Raw genomic sequence first — 22,623 nt, 5'->3', positions numbered from 1 at the left:
ACATAGCAAAATGTGTCACTCTTGCAGTGCTATTTTACATAGTCTATTACAGTTTCAAAGTTCCAGCATGGCTGCCACGTTTATAACCAGCCTGTTGACTATCTAATAATAGTAAAACAATGATACTCCAGGGACAACAGCATTCCATAACAGTTGCTTTGTTTAGAGAAAGTGGCCACGAGGGATGCAGCACACTACAAATGAGAAGCAAGTAAGAGGCCTGTTAGCACTGCCAGGGTAAATGTAGTATCCTCTTCAGGAAAAACATAAAATAAAAAGAGAAGAACTAAAGAAATGAAAGGGGAACTATAAAACAAAGAAAATGAAAATTAAGGAACTGTCCACCATCCCCGACACTGAAGTGCACTCATTTTCAGGTATATGTGCACATGATCAGAAAATGTAATTCACAGTACAAAAGAGCCAGTGAATGATGTGGACTGAAACCGCATGCTGTCATGGATAGAAGTACTGTTGTGCATATCCTGCCATCTAGTGTTGGGCTCGGAGTGTTACAAGTTGTTTTTCTTCGAAGAAGTCTTTTCGAGTTACGAGATCGAGGGACTCCTCCCCTTTCGGCTCCATTGCGCATGGGCGTCGACTCCCAGCTTAGATTGTTTTCCCCGCAGAGGGTGAGGTAGGAGTTGTGTATATAGTAACAGTGCCCATGCAATGGAGTAAGTATGTATGTACATAATGTGATTAAAAGTGTTATATTTACAAGTTTACAAATGTACAAGTTTATTTTTTATCAACTTATAATGGCTACAGGCTCCCGGGGAGGTGGGAGGGCGCATGTGAATCTGCAGCGTCCCATGCCACGAACAGATGTACACTGGGTAAGTGACATTTTCCGTTCGATGGCATGTGTAGCTGCAGATACACATGCTGTGCATAGACTAGTAAGCAGTTATCTCCCCAAAAGCGGTGGTTTAGCCTGTAGGAGCTGAAGTTGTTTGAAATAATGTTCGTAATACTGCCTGTCCTACTGTTGCTTGTTGTGTTAACACATCCACACAGTAATGTTTGGTATATGTATGAGGCGTAGACCATGTGGCTGCCTTACATATTTCAGTCATTGGAATATTTCCTAGAAAGGCCATGGTAGCACCTTTCTTTCTAGTTGAGTGTGCCTTTGGTGTAATAGGCAGTTGTCTCTTTGCTTTAACATAACAGGTTTGAATACATTTAACTATCCATCTGGCAATGCCTTGTTTGGATACTGGATTCCCTGCATGAGGTTTTTGGAAAGCAACAAACAATTGATTTGTTTTGCAAATTTGTTTGGTTCTATCAATGTAGTACATTAGTGCTCTTTTGATGTCTAATGTATGTAATGCTCTCTCAGCTACAGAATCTGGTTCTGGAAAGAACACTGGGAGTTCCACTGTTTGATTTAAGTGGAACGGTGATATGACTTTAGGTAAGAATTTAGGATTTGTGCGTAGAACTACTTTGTTTGTGTATTTGTATAAAGGGTTCTTGTATGGAAAATGCTTGTATTTCACTTACTCTTCTGAGAGATGTGATAGCTATTAGAAAGGCTACTTTCCATGTTAAGTACTGTATTTCACATGAGTGCATGGGTTCAAAGGGTGGACCCATGAGTCGTGTTAATACGATGTTGAGGTTCCACGAAGGAACTGGTGGTGTTCTTGGTGGGATAATCCTTTTCAGACCTTCCATAAATGCTTTTATGACTGGGATTCTGAATAATGAAGTTGAATGCGTAATTTGCAGATAAGCTGAAATTGCAGTCAGATGTATTTTAATGGATGAAAAAGCTAACTTGGACTTTTGTAAGTGTAACAGGTAGCTTACTATGTTTTTTGCAGATGCGTGTAATGGTTGAATTTGATTATTATGGCAGAAATAAACAAATCTTTTCCACTTATTTGCGTAGCAATGTCTTGTGGTTGGTTTCCTAGCTTGTTTTATGACCTCCATGCATTCTTGTGTAAGGTCTAGATGTCCGAATTCTAAGATCTCAGGAGCCAAATTGCTAGATTAAGCGATGCTGGATTCGGGTGTCTGATCTGTTGTTTGTGTTGAGTTAACAGATCTGGTCTGTTTGGCAGTTTGATATGAGGCACTGCTGACCGGTCTAGTAGTGTTGTGTACCAAGGTTGTCGTGCCCAAGTTGCTGCTATCAGTATTAGTTTGTTTTGACTCAATTTGTTTACTAGATACGGAAGGAGTGGGAGAGGGGGAAAAGCGTATGCAAATATCTCTGACCAACTCATCCATAACGCATTGCCTTGAGAGTGAGCCTGTGGGTACCTGGAAGCGAAGTTTTGGCATTTTGCGTTTTCTTTTGTTGCAAATAGGTCTATTTGCGGTGTTCCCCATATTCGGAAGTAAGTCTGTAGTATCTGGGGATGTATTTCCCATTCGTGGATCGGTTGGTGATCCCGAGAGAGATTGTCGGCTTACTGATTTTGAATTCCTGGTATGAACTGCGCTATTAGGCGAATGTGGTTGTGAATCGCCCAATGCCATATCTTTTGAGCTAAGAGACACAGTTGTGTCGAGTGTGTCCCTCCCTGTTTGTTCAGATCATAAATTGTTGTCATGTTGTCTGTTTTGACAAGAATGTGTTTGTGGGTTATTAGTGGTTGAAATGCTTTCAATGCTAGAAATACTGCTAGTAGTTCTAGGTGATTTATATGAAGTTGTCTCTGTTGAGTGTCCCTGTGACGGGGTCCTTTATCCCGAGTCGAGGGGATATTGGAAGAAGGGGACAGACGCGGCACTTAAGGGTGTAGTACGTTTATTTATTTCTTCCTGGAGATTGTAGTACTGGCTTTTCCGTCAAAGTGTTATATTCCAAGTCCAAACTAATATATAAATCCCTTTTCTTTTCAGGGTTCCTTGATGTTCCCGGGACAGCCTGGTCCGGTCCGGAGGGAGTGGTCTTGTTCACCCGGCTCTCATGGCCCCAGGATTTCCCAAAACAAAGAAGGAGAAAGGAACAGGTAAGTGGGGAAATTTATCTATATAGGGTTAATTGGGGTTAGTAAGGAGTGAGAGGGGGGGGGGGGGGTTTGTGTGGAGGTGAAGGAATGTGGGGGGGGTACGTTTCTCTTGTGTCTTCCTTTTGTTGTGCCCTGTTTGTGACCCCCTTACAGTTCTATCCACTGGTCTGGGTACGGTCCTTGTGGGGTTACCCTTCAGTTAACTGTGGTGCTAATTAAATGGGATCCCCTTCCCTACATGACCTCAGCCCTCTCCACTTAGCCCCTTTAAACCCAGCCAACCACCCAGAACCCCAGTCCCAGCCCCGGTACGCTCGTACCTGACTTGGCCACGCCCCTCCAGGGACGTGGCCGGCTTGTAGGCGATCTCCCGACTTCGTCTCAACAGGGGCGGGAGGCGCCCAAGGGTTTCCGCTCTCTGTCCGCTGTTCCTTCTCTACGGCGGGGTTTTCCTTCTCTGTTGGTGGTCCACGGCGTTCGTCTCTCAGGCTCTCCCTGACGTCGGCGTCTCTCTCTGGGTTGCGCGACTCCCCTTTTCCGTCGGTCGTCCCTCCTCCTTCTATCTGACGGATGACGTGGGACGTCATCACGTCAGGAATCCCTCGGGTGCCCCCGGGGTATCCTCCGGCGGCCGTTTGCTCCGACCCGGAACCGGCGTCTGGAGGCGCCCGGTTACAGTCCCATTGTCCCTGGATGCTGTGTTGGTTGAGGTGTGCTCCCCACCCTACCATGGAAGCATCTGTTGTGATCACGTATTGAGGCACTGGGTCTTGGAAAGGCCGCCCTTGGTTTAAATTTATAGTATTCCACCATTGAAGCAAGGTGTATGTTTGGCGGTCTATCAACACTAGATCTTGAAGTTGACCCTGGCCTTGTGACCATTGTGATGCTAGGCACTGTTGTAAAGGCTGCATGTGTAATCTTGCGTTTGGGACAATGGCTATGCATGAGGACATCATGCCTAGTAGTTTCATTACAAATTTTACCTTTAACCTTTGGTTTGGGTGCATGGCCTGTATTACGTTTTGGAACGCCTGTACCCTTTGTGGACTTGGAGTGGCAATCCCTTCTTTTGTGTTGATTGTTGCGCCTAAGTAATGTTGAATTTGACACGGCTGTAGGTGTAATTTTTGGTAGTTGAGTGAGAACCCTAGCTTGTGAAGGGTTTTAAGAACGTATTTTGTGTGTTGTGAACACCGTTCTTGCGTATTGGTTTTGATTAACCAATCGTCCAGATACGGGAACACATGTATTTGCTGTCTTCTGATATGGGCTGCCACTACGGCAAGGCATTTTGTAAAGACTCTTGGTGCTGTTGTTATTCCGAATGGCAACACTTTGAACTGGTAATGTACCCCTTGGATTACAAACCTTAAGTATTTTCTGTGGGAAGGATGTATGGGTATATGGAAATACGCATCCTTGAGGTCTAATGTTGTCATGTAGTCTTGTTGTTTGAGCAAGGGAATCACGTCCTGAAGTGTCACCATGTGAAAGTGATCTGATTTGATGTAAAGATTTAGGGTTCTGAGATTTAAGATGGGTCGTAGAGTTTTGTCTTTTTTGGGGATGAGAAAGTACAGGGTGTAAACCCCCGTTCCTTTCTGACTAGGACCCACGTGTCTGTTATTATTTCCTCCCAGTTTTGGTAAATATCTGTTAGTCTCCCCCCCCCTCCCTCCCACTGGTGTTCTGTGTTGGGGATTTGTGACACTGAAGTCACTGTTTATTTTGCGGGGTCTTGGGACTTTGGAACTTTCCTCTAGTTTTAGGGAATTGTCCGCCTCTTTATTGTCCCCGTAAACTTCCCCTCTGATACTGGCTCTGGTATGTGGGCCTTGTTTGTGAGGTTGAGGGTTCTGTGCTTTGTCCCGGAAACACCCCTCTAAACTGTGTTTTCCAAAATGTGCCTCTGCCCTGTGGGGAGTAGAGTGCGCCCATGGCCTTGGCCGGATCTGTGTCCTTTTTAAGTTTCTCGATAGCAGTGTCCACTTCTGGCCCAAACAACTGCTGTCCATTAAAAGGCATATTCAGTACCGCCTGTTGAATTTCTGGCTTGAATCCTGAGGTGCGTAGCCATGCGTGTCTTTGTATGGTGACCGCTGTATTTACAGTTCTTGCAGCTGTGTCTGCTGCATCCATTGCCGACCGTATCTGGTTATTAGAGATACTCTGGCCTTCTTCCACCACTTGTTGTGCCCGCTTTTGGAACTCTTTGGGTAGATGCTCTATGAAGTGTTGCATTTCGTCCCAGTGAGCTCTATCATATCTGGATAGTAAGGCCTGTGAATTGGCGATGCGCCATTGGTTGGCTGCTTGTGCCGCAACCCTTTTCCCTGCTGCGTCGAACTTGCGACTTTCCTTGTCGGGTGGTGGCGCATCTCCCGAGGTGTGTGAGTTTGCCCTTTTGTGAGCTGCACCTACTACCACTGAGTCCGGTGTTAATTGCTGCGTGATGTACACAGGGTCTGTTGGTGGAGGTTTGTACTTTTTCTCCACCCTTGGAGTGATGGCCCTGCCTTTCACAGGCTCTTGAAATACTTGCTTTGAGTGTTTCAGCATTCCTGGTAACATAGGAAGACTCTGGTACTGACTATGTGTGGATAACAGAGTATTAAAAATGAATTTTCAATTGGTTCTGCGTGCAGGGTGACATTGTGAAATGCAGCTGCTCTGGACACCACCTGTGTGTAAGCAGTACTGTCCTCAGGTGGTGATGGTCTCGCTGGGTAACAGTCGGGACTGTTATCTGAAACCGGTGCATCGTAAAGATCCCATGCATTAGGATCATCTTGGCTCATCCCTGTGTACGTTGGAGACTGCATCATTGGCGGAGTGGCCATTGGTGATGGTTGTGGTGAGCGATGTGGTGATGGTGGCGGAGTTACTGGTTTTGCCACCTTTGCTTGTGGCTGTTTGTCTTTCTCTTGGAAAGCAAGTTTCCTTTTCATTCGGATTGGAGGGAGAGTTCTGATTTTCCCTGACGCCTTTTGAATGTGGAGCCTTCTCTGTGTGTAATCAGCCTCCCCCGCCTCTAGCTCCTGTCCAAATCTGTGTCCTTGCATTTGTGAGGACAGGCCCTGTTCCTCAGTGTAAGAACTTGGTTTCGGCTCCGAAGCTGGATGTTTCGGTATCGAAACTTTTTAAACCGTTTTTTTTCAGCTCCAAAGACACTTATTTGGCTTTCGGTGTTCCGATATCTCGGTGCCGACTCGTTTCGGTGCCGGTCTCTTGGTGTCGAGATTGCTCTGACCCGGTGTCTCGGTGTCGAGTCTGTTCTGTGCCGGTATCTCGACCGGAGTCGGATGACTTCGACACGTGTGCCCTTTTTCGGTGCCGATGGCCGGTCACCTAATTTTCGGGCTAAGCCATGGCCTGTCGGCGGTGGCGTGCCCTGGGCTTTAATGTATTTTCCGTGAGTTTTGGCCAGGGGTGTTTTACTCACGGTTTTCGGCGTCTGTTAGGTTTCGGCCTCGTCTGAGTCCGAATCCACGATGGAGAAGGTTTCTTCTTCCTCCAAGTCTTGGTATCCTGCCGGTGCCGACGCCATTTGAAGTCTTCTTGCTCTCCGGTCTCTTAGCGTTTTCCTCGACCGAAACGCTCGACAGGCCTCACAGGTATTCTCTTTGTGTTCGGGAGACAAACACAAATTACAGACCAGATGCTGATCTGTGTAAGGATACTTGTTGTGGCATTCGGGGCAGAAGCGGAATGGAGTCCGTTCCATTAGCCTTGAAGGCGCATGTGGTCGGGCCGACCAGGCCCCGCCGGGGAATCGAAACCCTGAAGGGCCACCGGAGCTCTTCAAAATTCGGTGTCGATCTGCGTTAACTAACCCGATACCGAACGCAAACAATACCGTCGAATCTTCTGAGATTTAACTAACTTTCCGAACCGAAACACGGAGCGAAGAGGAACACGTCCGAATCCGATGGTGGAAAGAAAACAATCTAAGATGGAGTCGACGCCCATGCGCAATGGAGCTGAAAAGGGAGGAGTCCCTCGATCTCTTGACTCGAAAAGACTTCTTCGGGATGGCGGGATGTGCACAGCATGTGTATCTGCAGCTACACATGCCATCGAACATATATATATATATAGAGAGAGAGAGATATATAGACCGGGAGACATATAGATATGAATGCAATATTTAATGATTTTTTAATTACACAATTCTGATAGATAGCCAACCAAGGCTGGCATAATACTATTGTCTCCTAAGAAGTCCAAAACAGAATTCTCACAGTACAACAATTCTGTTTCCAAGGTTTGTTAGTGGCGGTAACCAGCACCAAACCCCTGCCTACTATGATAATCTGTGAGATTTCAACTAACAAGTGCAAACACAGTGTAATAACTATTCATCCTTAAAAGCCTATTGCCTTTAATACATGTTTTTCACAGTAAGCAAGCTAGGGCTACCAGCTTTATCATAACATTTCATAATAAACAGATCAAACCTACAGAATGTGGTATAACTGTTCTCAATGAACCGATCCGGCGTACAGCCTTTACCACTGACTTGATATCATAACCAACACAGGCCTATTCAAGTGCACATGAACTGGCAACCATCATGCATATAGTTCTACAATTACAAATATGTGGACAAGTAGAGTAAACTGGTTTCTCAAGTAAAGGGACTTGCAGTGATGGAAAGCCCTATGTAAGAGGTGGAAGTCTACAGAACAGGAGGGGCATGTTCCTTTTCTCAAGGCCTGACTAATAAAAAATGGTCTTTGTACAAGTAAATAATTATGAAGGAGGCTACAAACCGAAAGGCTATCTGTGCCACAATTTTAAACAGAGACTGATATAGAACCAATCCGGCTCTCTCCTAGGAATCCAAGATTACGCTGATATGAATGATGCACTAAGGCTAGCTGCATTTTCACAGAAAGGTTTTTTTTCCATTCATTTACGTCTTAGGTCTACTTTTCTAAGTCATGGAAATATGTCATGTAAAGTGCTTTGAGGCTCCCTAAAGTGGAGGGAAAAGAAATAATCTGCTTTCTGAATTAATAATAAATGCATGAAAGCTAAAACACCACCCGCAGTGCAAGGACGTTTTGAAAAGCCATCAGTCTTGTTCACTGCATTCTGGTCTTCCGTTTCAGACATGCAGAAAACTTTGAGGCACTGCCTTGGCAGGCTTTTGGACACGTTCTACTTCTTTACATTTTGAACCTGCCTAAAGTGCAATGTGATGCAAAAGATGAGTTTGCAAATATTTTGGATTACTTAATCAGCCCAGAATTCATTTTCATTTTTTTGGGTAGTAATTAGCGACACGCAAGGGCCGGGTCGGACGTTGATGGATGAAATCAGAGCATCTCCTTAAAACAGCTCCCTGCACCCGTCAGTGAAGGCTCAAGGAATAAAGACTCTGAGATGGAAGTAAGTCTACGAGCCAAGCCAGATTCAGCTGCATTTGTTTTATGGAATATACATTCGTATATCAATCTCTATTGACCCTATTTAGGGTTTCTTTCCAAATTCCCTTTTATCCCACGCTGGGTCCCGTAACTCCAGCAGGCAAGAGGTATGAGGAGAATTTCACGGGGGAGCCTTAAGGTTCCTGTAGAAATGGGAGGGAAAGCATTAATTTCGGGCCCTATTCTGAAAGTAATGACTCATTTTCTCCACGAGTTTCGGCTACAGTTCAACTACTTTCAGTTAGTGGAGAGCCTGGATGAAACCAACATGTTGCCAACTGCCCAATCAGAATTACAAGGAAACTCGTAATTGAGGCCCTAGTATAGTAGTTTGATTTTACTTTCTTACTTACTGCCAGCAGCTGTAGCCTGCCCGCTACTCGTGGAAGCTATGTAAGGTATGTCCTCAGCCACAAATGCTTCCCAACTATAAATCTTTCTAAAAAAAGGGAGTCATTTTAGAAGGTTCAAGGATATTAAATATTTTACAAATAGTACAGCATAGCAGCGTTTCTCAAAGATGTGGGTTACTCACTTGCAACACTCCAAAACTTGATCTACATTTATGAGTGTGACATAGGCCAAGAGTTCAGCAAGATCGTGAGTGCGGACGACACCTTAATGTCTGTACACATCAGGGACATCAATTCCATGGGACCCACTATACGGCAGAATTAAGGATAACTTCCATAAGGCACATTTTCCTTGATGATCTGCTGTAGCAGCAAAAGAACAGCAGGACCCTCCATCGGGCTCTGCCCTGGAGGCGCATTAGCGGTGTTTTACTGGCGCCCTGGCAGGCTGCTTTCAAGTTTCAATCCCAGAGCCCAAAGTGGAAGATTCCCAATCCCCTTCCCAAAGTATTTTATTAGCAGGCGACCAGCCCCTTTGTCAGAGTTTTCACATGCCTGTGGACAACAAATTCCCAAGATTGCTATTTTGAAAGACACTTGGTAACTTCCAGCTGAACTACAAATATTTTGACAGTTATCTCTTCATTTTCAAGATCTTTCATTCTGCAGGAGTCAGATGTACTAAACATATTTGCAATAGGAAACCCAGTGAGTTGCACAGTAACAGGGTTTTAAACTGCAAAATAGCTATTTCCAATGTACATGCTTTGCAACCCACACTAAATCACAATTTGGAGTGGAGGGGGGAGGGTGAAAATGGTGCTCATACAAACTCCGATTGAATGTGTCAATGGTATGCCACCACAATTCCGCCAGCAAACCTTTGGCAAATTACTGACTAGTCAAAGGCGGATGAAAACGGATTTGCAAAGGAGAAGGGTTCCCTTGGGATCCCTTACCATTTGGGAGCTGTACTGGCAGCTTAGAGCTATGTGCTGGTAGTGGATCCCTATTTGTTCCCTGGTCGCACTTAACATCCGAAAAAAAAATCTCAAACATTTGGAAAAAAACAATAATACGCTTCAAAGAAAAATATATTCAAGTCTCTTTTCTGTTTATTCACAACAATTATCTTTTGTCTGCAGTCAATTCCGTATGTACATTCCAGTATTGGTGCTTGTATATCCATCAAATACATTTGATGTATCCAGTTTTGTCAGTGCCTATTACCCAATGCATTTCAGGTCGAATGACCCTTCTTCTGGTGTCTCTGAGAAATTAAAACATAACAATCTATCAGAACCGGAGAAAGTCTCTCTTCTTTGTCAATTACAGTATAAAAGTGTGTCCGCAGGAACCTCACTTAGTAACTTAGTACTCGAAGAAACAAGAAAAGTCAAGAAATGTGCCCAAACTTGTGGAAACTGCCCTGTGCGTAATATTACCCAGAGTCAAAGAAAATGTGCGTACTTCTCTCAAGAAGTGACCGTGTTAAACAAAAGACAAATGCTTTGAAGCATGTGAACTTATGTAAACGACCCTGTGCGATTGTGAGGGACACCCAAAAGCCGTCTAAATGTGCGTGATTCTATCAAATGGTTTCCACGGTAACCAAATGGCAAGTATCCTGTATAGTGTCGACACGTTCGTACACAGCTGGTTCTCCGAATGAACTAGGATCAATAATCAAGTGCCCAGTGATGGCAACGTGCTTCTAAGTTAAAACAACATGCTTCTCAGTAAGAAGTGTGCCCCGCTTACCGGTACAGTAAAACACAACCGCCTTGATCAAAGAACCCCAAACGCGTCCGCCATTACCGCCGTAACAGACGCGCTACGGACACGCTTCCCCGTTCAGTGCTATGAACCAACAGCGCGAGACGTCTTGAGGCAAGTTGGAAACGTGAAGATCCCTGCATTGATAGAATATCGCGAACTCCCGCTAAACATAAATGGAGGCGGGCACGCCCAACAGTCCCCGAAAACAACAAATGCTGGTGAGAGCTGCTAGAAAACTAAAAAGTGCCTTAACTAAAATACCGAATACAGAAATCTGCAAAACATTAATTAAAAGGTAGGGCGAAAACAGAGTGTAAAGAAATGTGAGTGTAATGTGTCGGTAAGCACCTATGTTATAGTAAGTAATATACTATGAACAATCTATCAATAAAGAAAGATCATGAACAAATCGTAAAATATCATGAACAAATAATAATTAAAAACATACATACTTTAATTGGTCATTCATTCTGGGTGGATGCAAAGTGTACAATTTTTTGATCCAATAAAATTCCATTTGGGACAGTCTTTTCTGAGCGTCCATGTCTGGCCTGGGCGTTATGACTTCTAGCACTTGCAAACCTAGTTCAGCCACGTTATGGCCTACTTCTAACCAATACATTGCCGCGCTTGAAGTGTTCGTTCTGTTCCGAATGTTACTTTTGTGTTCCGTGAAGCAGATTTTAATTTTCTTTCTGTCTTCACTACATACAATTTTCCGCATGGGCATTTTAATGCACATATTACATTTCTGGTGTCACAGTTTGTCGAATGTTTCAATTGTATGGCAGTGCCTTTGGCAGGATGTGCTATAGTGTTTCCTCTAATGACATTGCTACAATGAATGCAGTTTAAACACTGTTGCGTTCCTTTGTGACGTTCCTACTTAATTGTTTTTTTGATGGACAACATTTCTTTAATATTTCTGTATCTGCTGTATGCAAATATCAGTTTAACAGTAAATAAACCTTGAAAATCTGGTTCATTTAACAAAATTTCCCATCTTTTGTTGATGACTGATTTGATAGGCTGGGTTTTAGTAGAGTATTTTAACACATACCATCTTTGCTGTTTTTCTCAACAAGTTATTTCTGTTCAACTGTGCCCCTCGGTTCAAGGATTCTTGTAGTACATGAAGCGGATAACCATAATGTTTTAACATCTGTTTGAATTTCTCATTCATAATGGCAAGATTGTATGGGTCCGAAATAATCCTTTTGAGTTGATGAATTGTTAAAAAAAAAAAAAAAAAAAAAAAAAAAAGGCAAGTGATTTTTTAGAAATGGTTGATGAAAGCTTTGGCAATGCAGACAACTGCTCTTATCTGTTGGTTTGGTAAAAACATTTGTTTTAATGCCCGCTTGTGTTACCTCGATTAACATATCCAGAAAGGAGATTACATTTTTGTGAATTTGATGAGTAAATTTGATGCGATCATTCCTCTCATTGAGAATTGTGATAATGTGCTCTTAACATGGCGGGATTGTCTTTCCATTTCAAGAAATTATCATTAATGAAACGTTTATATGAGATGCTGCTCATCCTGAAACACACTCATTTTCAAAATTGGCCGTAAAAATATTAGTGTATGATAGTGCTCCAGGAAAGCCCAGTGAAGTTCCTTTATTTTTTTTTTTTTTTTGTTTGTTAAGAAAACCACACTGGCAGCTTCAGAGGGAGCAGGCAGTGGTCAAGAGGACCACTATCTGCTCCTACTGATGTTTTTCCAAATGGGAAACGTTTCTTGTTTTAAGCAGCATAGGTTCCTTTCACAAAAGGTTTGCGTTTGCAAATGCAAACACAGGGATGGTGGTCTGCTATCCCCTGCAAGCCGCCATACCTTTTTTGTAGCCAATCCCAGGGGGTTCTGAATTGCTGTCTAGTTAATATTCATTAGACATGCCCTTCTATAACCCTTTACAAATGGTGATTTCGTAAAACAACCTAATACTACATGTCAGTTTGCAAAATTTGAAATTATTTTGCAAATGGACCCCGTTTCCCAAACCTAAACTAAACCAGAAAGTTTGCTTACTGAGTTTCGTCAAAGTTCTACTGACACCAGCTACTAACTATGTCTGACCCAGAGTGAAAGGAATGCAATTTGCAGATTGCTTTGAGTTGGCAACAGTGTCACTTTACCTCAACACTCAGTATATTCAATTAAGTTTTTCTTTCATCAGTGCAAGACCTTGGTCTCAATAGGAAAGAAAGGTTTTAAACTGGAAAGAGGGGCTCCAAGACTTTCTAAGATTATACAGAGGGCAAATTGGGTGCTCAAGGGTGTACATCAGCACTTGATCTGTGGAATCCCTTGGCAAAGGTTTTAATACCAAATTTATAATTTAGCTCCACCTCTAGCTCAGAAGGCAAGACAACATATTGGTAGTAATTGTAAGACAGCACAGGGAAGATAAGTAACAGAGGAAGCACTTTGTGGCAAAGAGCAGCAAATCAAGTGAAGCAAGCAGTCTTTTCTATAGCACCATCTAACAGGGACGCAACAAGGGAAGCAACGTATTTCCCATTATATAGCTAAAGTTATAAAGTTATTAGGTTTTTCTGGAAGGCAGTCAATCAAAGCTATATGTCAGTCACTATTGGTCAAAGCTCTCCTGTAATTCAATTTCATTGTTATCTACTTATCATGCCTATGGGCAGTGTCAAAATGTCTCTCAAATTTAGGCCTGTGTCAAGGATATACCACAAATCAAACAGAAATAGAAAATAAGTGTTCTGGTAAGAAAGGACATTGCTCAGACCTCAGATCACAACCAAAGTCAGAAATACATACCCAGAATAAAGAGACCGGACTCCTTCTTCACTATAGATTCTGAACAATGCATGAAACATGCCTCTATATCGGATCTCCTTGTAGCGAACATCTGTACTCTGGCCTTGAACCTGAAGCCGTGTTTTTGTCAGATCAATCGGAAATGTTCCTAAAGACAAAATAATTTTATAAAATGGAAGATATTATGACTTGTGACACTGAATGCCTATGGAAAGAGTTGGAGAATAGGAGTTAGGAGGGAAATAAATATTAAGCTAGTTCAGATAGGGGCTAGCCACCTCTAAAATGCTTTTACTTATCAAAAGGAAATCTAGAAGACAAACCAACGCATATGTGACAGGTGAGAAAATGCTGGCACAAATTCCTCTACAAACGCAGATCCCCGCCTGCATATACCCCACTAATGGACCTGTTAGTTTAATTAAGGAGCACCATGCAGAGTTATGTGGTGTTGCCGTGGAGAGAAGCTGGAGTGACTCAAGTAGGGAACATATACACCGAGGGGAGACTGTGCGAGCTCCAGGGGATAGATGTCACATACAGCATTGCCACAGGCAACTTCATCAGGTACAATGGAATCCTCCATGCTGTTCAAACTAGATGGGAGTAAAGACAGAAGGAGTCACCATCGACTCCTCCCCTTCATGGGATACTGACACACGAAACTGCTCGGAGAGCCATCTCTGCACTATACAACTTAATACATGCACACAAATACAATGTTCACCCAATCTCCAAAACCACATGCAAAATTGACCTAGGTCACAAGATCCATGATGAGCAGTATAGGAAAGTCAGGGGCAAGTGAAATAGATCTGGCAGAACCCCAAATTTCAATATATGCAATTTATTTACTTACACCACTTATCTCCCACCAAAACATACACAACGTACATATGCAGGGGGCTTCCCCTGATTTCCCAAGATGTCGACAGCCAGAAGCTGATTTCTGCCACATGGTCTGGTTCTGTCTGGAGTCGTCCTCAACATGGGAGAAAGTCATAGCTGAGGTGTTGGACGTACTGAAACGGGGGCCACAGAGTTGTGCTTACATGGGCGGATGCCACAAATCAATGAAGGATAAATACATGTGAAGATTTGTAAATCTAGCCTTCCTACTCTTTCAGAGGAGAACAGCCATGGCATGGAAAGCCAGTCAACCACCAGATGTAAATGATTGGCTACAAAACTTACACAAATGGGCTAGAGCGGAGGCAGATACTATGTGTCTTTTCCCACATACGGGGGCTGATGCCCAGATAGCACTATGTGGGATGGATACACCACTAAACTAGAAGCAAAAAATGATACTCACCCACCCTGTCCTTGCACGCCAGTGCAAGGCTCCCATTAGTAAAAGGAACACAACTCCACACCAAGTGAACAAAGGGTGTGATCAGAAACCAACTAACAGACAACACAAATACATAATACATCACTAAAAATTCGGAGAACGGGCTTATTTCGAACCCACAGCTGACCACAACAAAGAATTAGACACCCACATCCCCTCCCCAAGCAAAATAAGTCGATGGTGGAGAAAGTGCAAAAAATTATAAACAGAAAGTAATGATAATGAAGTGGTGTACATTCATGTTGATTAATTATGTGCTATGTAAATGCAGACTTCAACCCCGTGGTTACTATGGATAATGTTTGTTAAAAACCAAATGAGAAATTACGAGAAAAAAAAATCAAAGGGAAATCTATCAGAAAAATATCATCACTTGCTCAACTAACCAGAATGTATTTCCCATGAATGTTTGCCATACACAAACGTAGGAGCATTACAGCTCATTAATTAAATCATTTTCTGCAATGTAAACTACTATCATGAATGTATGAGTGTTGCTATTCAGACACTTGTAGGCATCACCTAACTTTTTCCAGCATATTCAAAAAGTGAAACAGTGACAAATCATCTTTATGTAAAGGAGAAATATCTAATAATTAAATATAGGAACTGGGACCGTTACTTCATTGTGAATGGAGATGAGTTTCTGCACATGGGGGTGTTCGTAAAGAGGTAAGAAGGAACTGCAACATGTTTTTATCTGTTTCAACTAAATGTTCATAATATTTTCTTGAACTATTCTTTGGGGGAAAAAATCTAGAGAGTTCGCCAGGGGTTCCCTCACTTTACGATTACAGTGATAAAAAGGGATGGCAGGGCAAGGGAACTTTAGTGCTGACCTACAGGCCATACTGTATGGCCTTTAGCAGGGGTACTTCTACCTTACCATGGACAGAGGTCAGAGCAGAGGTGCCCACCCAATGATACATGAATGCAATTTCTGGATCCTTCATACCTGCTCCGCATAGAGAAAGAGTTTTCACTAATTTTTATTGTTCTGGGCTGATTTAGGATCTGGTAACTCGAGAATTTACCCATTAGGAGTGGGAATCAAGAAAACTTCGGATATAGTCACACAGTCTCTACATTTTTTTCAATGCTTAAGAATTGAGACAGTTTTCCAGCTCTAGATTGGCGGTATGTCAGGTGACTGGGACGACAACCAAGGCTACTACAGGAAGCAAAAACAAAGTGTAGGTAAAAGGGACACATTCACTCAGAATTAATTCTTAACACTTAGATTCCTAAAGTCAATAAGGTTAGTTCCTTAATTTACTTTACAAATTACCGAAACCCAGATGAGTACTGGCAAGAGGAGTGGCAGACTACATTTAGGGCAAAAATACTGCAGCACAAGGGAATTTTTCCAAGATTTGTGAGCAGGTGTTTAGAATGGATCAAATCTTTTGAACAGTGGTTATGGCAAAGCTAATTTACAAATTCAAAGCGTCTGACATTTTTTATTTCTCAACTGTGTAGGTCTTTTATTTGTTCTACACTTTTTAATGTGCTCAAGTTTCTGTAAAGTAGAAAAATATTGGGAATACATTTTCATCTGACCTGCCTGTTAGTTAGTATGTTGTATTTTTCTTTTAAAATGTAACATTTTTAAAGGCAAAATCTGTGCTTGTGCTAAAGTAAATGCTATGATTATTATATTATGTGATGCTGCCATTCAGGCTTCTTACCAATTTAAAGTCTGAGACTAGGTTGAGATCGTTTCGACCCCACCAGCTATCCTGAGGGAAACTTCAGATGGAACCAGTTACTAAATGATTTATTTAGACTTCCACCAGTTTCCTCTGGCTTGGCCCGGCCGAGGAACAGTTCACCATCTTTCAGATCCAACCACACCCACTCATAATAGACATTCTCAGCGGATGGGGTGAGACTAACACTGGTGGTGTGCCCACTACCAGGGGATCCCATCTCAGCCAGAGCGTGCAGGCCCTCATCTTCATTGTGCCTCAGGGCTTCAACTGGCTCTCTTACTTGCGCATGTGTTAGACAGCTTGGTCTGTGTTTTAGAAGGGATCAGGTGGTTAACCAACATCGTCACAGACCAAGTGCTTACCATGGGCGTCTGCATCCGGCAGCAAAATGCTGATGGGGCACACTGAGCACAGTTTGTCACAGTCAACAGTTGCACTGGTATCAGAGAACCCGGTCCCTCTTCGCCAACCTGACACTCTACGAGAGTGGCAGCAGCAGTTGCCATGGGTGAGTGTGAAGGGGGACTATCTCCCTCAGCCCTGTGGACACAGCAATGCTGCTGCCAGGGGGCTGGAACACACTCTGCCAGAACAGAAAGCCACCTGTCACCCCAAAGACTTTGCAGCCAACCCAGAACTGATTGTTTTGACTAGTGTGGAGGAAATGTGCCCTCCTGGGAGGCGGGGCCCACAAAGCAGATCCACCTTTCCAAGGGACTGCTGTCTTGAATCATCCAGGTGCAATAGATGGACCCCTCCTGCAGCAGGCGGGCAAGTGAACTCAACATCAGCAGAGGTAGGCACCTCCACAATCAGCCCTCCCGGACACCTCTGGCTGGACCAGGCGAGTCTTCAATCCCCAGCCTGGCCAACCAGAACCTGGCAACCAGGTGCCTGGCAGTGCTTAACGAAAAAGAAAAAAGAAGTGTCTGAAAAGTTAGCAATGGAAGGACATGGGTAATAACGCCATGCTCCAGGTGACGGACGAACACAAGAAGAGGAAGGAAAGTTCACACAGCCAGTCTTCAAAGCAGGACTGACTGTGTTTGAGGTTGCTTTATTAAAAGCATCCCAAGTAATGTGATGGACACCATGTTTTCCTATTCCCAGTGAACAGAGATTAAAATGAACAAGGCAATCAAATATGAAGTTTATACAAATGTGAATCTGCCCGGATAGCACTGACAATAGGGTTCAACAGCAACATCCTACGATAGAGTCCCTTCTCAACATTCACATATAGATTTTCTTAGATAAGACCTACAGGTTGATAGCTAGGTACAGACAATGTGTAAATGTTTCCTAATCTTTGACTGACTGTTTTTCTGGCTACCTAGATGAATATTTTTTGGTGAAAACAAGTTGTTCAAGAGTAAACCAATGTAGGCAACTTTCCATGAAAACAACAATCAAATAATATATTGAATATGGTTGTCAAAAATTAATAGCATCTACAGAAAATGAAAGCCATGTTTAGTGAAAGTGTGGTGGTGATTGGGGTAGGGAGATGAGGGTGTGGTGAATGCGATGGTGGTGATGATACAACTTGTGAGGGTGGTGGTTGGATAGTGGTGGTGGTGGTGGTGTTTAGGTTGGTGGTGAGGGTGACAGTGGTAAAGGAGGTGATGGTGGTGGATAGGGTGTTGTGGTGGCTGTGGTTGAGTGGTGGTTAGGGCAGTGGTTAGGCTGGCAGTAGGGGGTGGTGGTGGCAGGGTGAAGAGAGAGGGTGGTGTTGGTAGGGCGGTTATAGTGGTGGTGTTGGTAGGATGGGGGCTATTAGGGTGGTGGTAGAGTGAGGGTTGCGAAGAGGGTGGTTGTTAGACTGGTGTTGGTTAGGTTGGGTGTCGGCTAGGATTGAAGGTTAGGGTAGGGTCGTGGTGTTGGTAGGGTGGTGGTGGTGAGTAGGGTAGTGGGGTTGATGGTTAGGGTGGTGGGTAGGAAGGTGGTGGTTAGGGTGTTATGAGGTTAGGTGTGGTGGTGGCTAGGATACTGGTTAGGGCGACGGTGGTGTGGTTGTTAGGGTCAAGTAGTGGTGTCATTAGGGTGTTGATGTTGGTTTGGGTGGAGGTGCTGTTCTTAGGGTGGTGGTTAGGTGGAGGTAGCGATTAGGGTGGTGGTGGTGAGAGAGAGGTGGTGGAAGGGTGGTGATATTAGGATGGTGGCAGTAGAGTGATGGTGGTAGGGTCCGGAAAGGTGGTGTGTGGTTGACGTAGGGTGGCATGTGGTAGGGGGCAGTGATGTTGGTAGGGTGGTGGAGGCATCGTGGTGTTGGTAGTAGATGGTGGTATACATACTGACATAGAAGCATGTGGTGGTGCTAGAGTGGTGTGATGGTGTTAGGCCAGTGTGGTGGTGGTTGGTACACTTACTGGCACAGGGAACAAGGACAACGGGGAAGAAGAAAGGGGGAAAAGAAGTACCTCGATCCCAGCATGAGCAGCAGAAGGACACCAATCAAAAAGAAGTAATCTGTACTTAGTGCATGCTCCATCTTCGAGATGAACAAGTGAAACCGTACTTGCTGACCAATCAGCAACCAACAAATAAGAGCAACAATTAAACCAATGAATGATAAGCAATGAACGGACCCCACGCCCTTCAAGTAAACAAAATCTCTCATATGTCAGCTCATGTGCTGTCTCAGGATGGACCTAAAAATTACTTAGCTGATCTGGCACATGAAGTGGCTGAGCTGAAAGCAACATGGGAGATATGTGGGAGAGGATCAGGTTTCTTGAATATAGGTTAGAAGATACCAAGGTCAGATTTCAGCAGAATAATCTGAGGGCTGTGGACCTTTCATAGTGTAAGAAAGGGAAGGATATGGAGGCATTTCCGTAAAGTCCTTCAGGGAGATACTTGACCCCACTGGAATGACTGCCTTTTTCACAGTCAAAGAGGCCCACAGGGCCCCCAACTGTGCCCCTCAAGCAGAGAGGATCACAAAGGACAATAGTTACTAAACTGCTTTACTACAGAGACCTTACTGCAATCCTTTGGGGGACCCAGTTGAAAGGCTAACTTGCCGCTGACATAAGTGTTTAGTTTTCCAGACCACATGGGGTAGCGCTACCTGGGTCTGGTACAAGTTTCACCCCCACTAGCGAATAGCCATAGCAGTTTGTTTTACCCTTTTGTTATTGGGGAGTAGTATAATCCAACAAATATGATGATGGGTTTCGACGTGTTATATGCCTACTCAACACAGACCAGCTTTGGGCCCGAACCTGAGAAAGAAGTTTTAGATGGGGCAGTTCGATCAAACTGGATAGCCATAAACCATACTAAACAATGGAATAAAACTGATAGGCAAAATGGTACAGATAAATCACCAATACACTATAATGAATAGATGAGGCCTAAGGGTTACACTTGAGGGGTTGCTGAATGGGAGATGTTCCAGGTCGAGAGAACAAAGAATTGTTTTGCAAGGAATGCACAATAAGTAGTCAGTATCAGTGATCATACATTACTCATTTGGAAAGTTAGGGGTCTTGGGAATTTTACCAAGAGACATTTAAATAGGAAAAGCACCTCATAAACCAAGAGTATATAGTTAAAACATAGGCAGAAGAGGCAGTTCTACAACACAACTTATCTGGCACATATGCAAGAGCTGCTCTCATCTGGATACGACCTGGGATACTATATAGGGTGGGATACTATATAGGGTGGATGATCAGGGTGTAGATAAATATGGCAGAATTGTCTGTGTTTATGATCTACTCGATGGCAGGTCTCTGCATGTGACTGAGGTATATTCTCCTAACATGATGCTTAGCAGCCCACCTAGAATATATTACTTAAATATTGCTTTCACGCCACCCGAAAGATCAATTTGTTCTGGGATGGGATTTTAATAGCGTGATGAACATCGACAGACAGATCTCACCAGCCAATGTGAAGTAACCCAAGTAAGAAACTTACTGAGAAGATTTCAGACTTGGAGATTGGTTGGGATTGTACCGACTGATGGACAGAAATTAATCTGCAGGTAGAGAATAGTCTTTTTTTCTCCCCATTTCACAAGTTATATACTCCAACTGATATGCTATTTGTCGCACCACAGCTCAGGGGAGGGATCGACATGTTGATATGCTATTTGTCCCGCCACAGTTTAGGGGAGGGATCGCCTGGGCAGAATCATGAAATAACAATGTCAGATCATAATTCAGTGATTACTGCATAGTGGGGGCAAATACTGCAACACATTCTGACTTGGTGATTGCAGGCGTCCATGTTGAAAGATGCAATATTTAGAAACAAATTGAAAGAGGAAAGAAAACACTATTTTCATAGTAATGAGAGCTTGGTAGAGGCCCCCCCTCAATACTATGGTAAGCTTTTAACGTGTATATGTATGGAATATGCATAAAGGTTGCAGTGAAAGTGAAGAAGGTGCTGAATGATCAAATTTGCAGCTTGGAAAGAAAATGCTGACATTGTAACTTTAAATGTAGGCCCAGGAGAAAGTCCAGAATAGTCTCACGGAGAAACAACATACATATAAAGAAGTGAGAGAGAGAGTTAGTTTGTTAGACTGTAGGCTATACGTGTCACAGAATTATGCAGAAAGTGATAGAGCTGTGCGGTTACAGTCTAGGACACCCTACAAGGCTAAACACAGACATCACAGCGATCTGTCTACAGCACAGTCATGGAATGCACTCCAGGTCAGCCAGCAACAATGCCATGTTTTATGAGGGACTATAAACGAGGAGGGCCACACCAAAATAAGACAAGATTGAACTCTATATACAGGGGCAGTCCTGCTGAAATTAACATTGGAGTAGGTGAAAAAACCTTAAGACTTTGATCTGAGACCGCAAAACTGAATCAGCAATAGAGCAAATGGCGACAGCTAAGACACCCAGGAGCGATGGACTTCCTCTGTCTTTATAAGATGTTGCACAGGCAGTTAATGAATTGCCCACTGAATCTGTATACTGACCCCATGACCAGGGAGTCCATTATTGCGGTGTTGCTGAAGCTTGATCGTGATCCCTTGGAGGTTAGGTCATATTGACGCCTCTCACTGGTGAATCTGGATTATAAAATTATGAGGAAGTTATTAGCAAACAGATTAACCTGAGTCTTACCACTTTTAATCCACCATGACCAAAGCGGATTAGTGCGGGCAGGAACAGTACTCCCAATGTCCGCAGGCTGGTCAAAATTATCAGTGGGACTTCCCACAATTACAAAGGGCTGAGGCGGCATCCAAATGGAAACTATTTGTTGTCTGTAGTCAATGGGATTCCAACCTCAGGTTACTGTGAGGTCATCATCAGGATGGGGGTAGGTAATTGAGCCCAAAACATTTTGGCCTGGGCTCCTGAATGGGAGGGATAGGGTGACCCAAGTGCAGAAAATTTGTAGTGGTAGAACATAGATCTCACAATACTGAAGGTGCACAATGCATGAAAGAACAATGGAAGTGGAAAGAGTGAATCCTGCCAGGGCCCAACCAATAAGTCAAAGAGTAGCCAAATAAGGGACTACTGTAGGAAGTTGGCTCTGTATGCACTATTTCAAAGTAAGGAATAGTATGCACAGAGTCCAAGGGTTCCCCTTAGAGGTAAGATAGTGGCAAAAAGAGATAATACGAATGCTCTATTTTGTGGTAGTGTGGTCGAGCAGTAGGCTTATCAAAGGAGTAGTGTTAAGCATCTGTTGTACATACACCCAGGCAATAAATGAGGAACACACACTCAGAGACAATTCCAGGCCAATAGGTTTTTGTATAGAAAAATATCTTTTCTTAGTTTATTTTAAGAACCATAGGTTCAAATTCTACATGTAATATCTCATTTGAAAATTTGAAAGGTATTGCAGGTAAGTACTTTAGGAACTTTGAAAAATCACAATAGCATATATACTTTTTACATAAAACACACATAGCTATTTTAAAAGTGGACACAGTGCAATTTTCTCAGTTCCTGGGGGAGGTAAAGTAATGTTAGTTCTTGCAGGTAAGTAAACCACCTACGGGGTTCAAATTGGGGTCCAAGGTAGCCCACCGTTGGGGGTTCAGAGCAACCCCAAAGTTACCACACCAGCAGCTCAGGGCCGGTCAGGTGCAGAGTTCAAAGTGGTGCCCAAAACTCATAGGCTTCAATGGAGAGAAGGGGGTGCCCCGGTTCCAGTCTGCCAGCAGGTAAGTACCCGCGTCTTCGGAGGGCAGACCAGGGGGGTTTTGTAGGGCACCGGGGGGGGACACA

At 43.5% G+C, this 22,623-nt stretch overlaps 1 protein-coding gene across 3 annotated transcripts in view; it reads right to left on the bottom strand.

The window, feature by feature from the left end:
* The window catches only part of SLC25A14 (solute carrier family 25 member 14), a 163,301-nt gene that overhangs the window by 51,390 nt on the left and 89,288 nt on the right, over nt 1-22,623 (bottom strand). For all 3 annotated transcript variants that reach the window (XM_069214053.1, XM_069214072.1, XM_069214062.1), the window contains one exon: nt 13,337-13,484. In XM_069214053.1, the coding sequence (XP_069070154.1) occupies nt 13,337-13,484 (148 nt within the window). The remainder of the gene's footprint in view (nt 1-13,336; nt 13,485-22,623) is intronic.

This window comes from Pleurodeles waltl, chromosome 2_1, assembly GCF_031143425.1.
Source record: "Pleurodeles waltl isolate 20211129_DDA chromosome 2_1, aPleWal1.hap1.20221129, whole genome shotgun sequence".
In the NCBI taxonomy this organism is placed as follows: domain Eukaryota; kingdom Metazoa; phylum Chordata; class Amphibia; order Caudata; family Salamandridae; genus Pleurodeles; species Pleurodeles waltl.
This window is presented reverse-complemented; position numbering and strand designations above follow the sequence as displayed.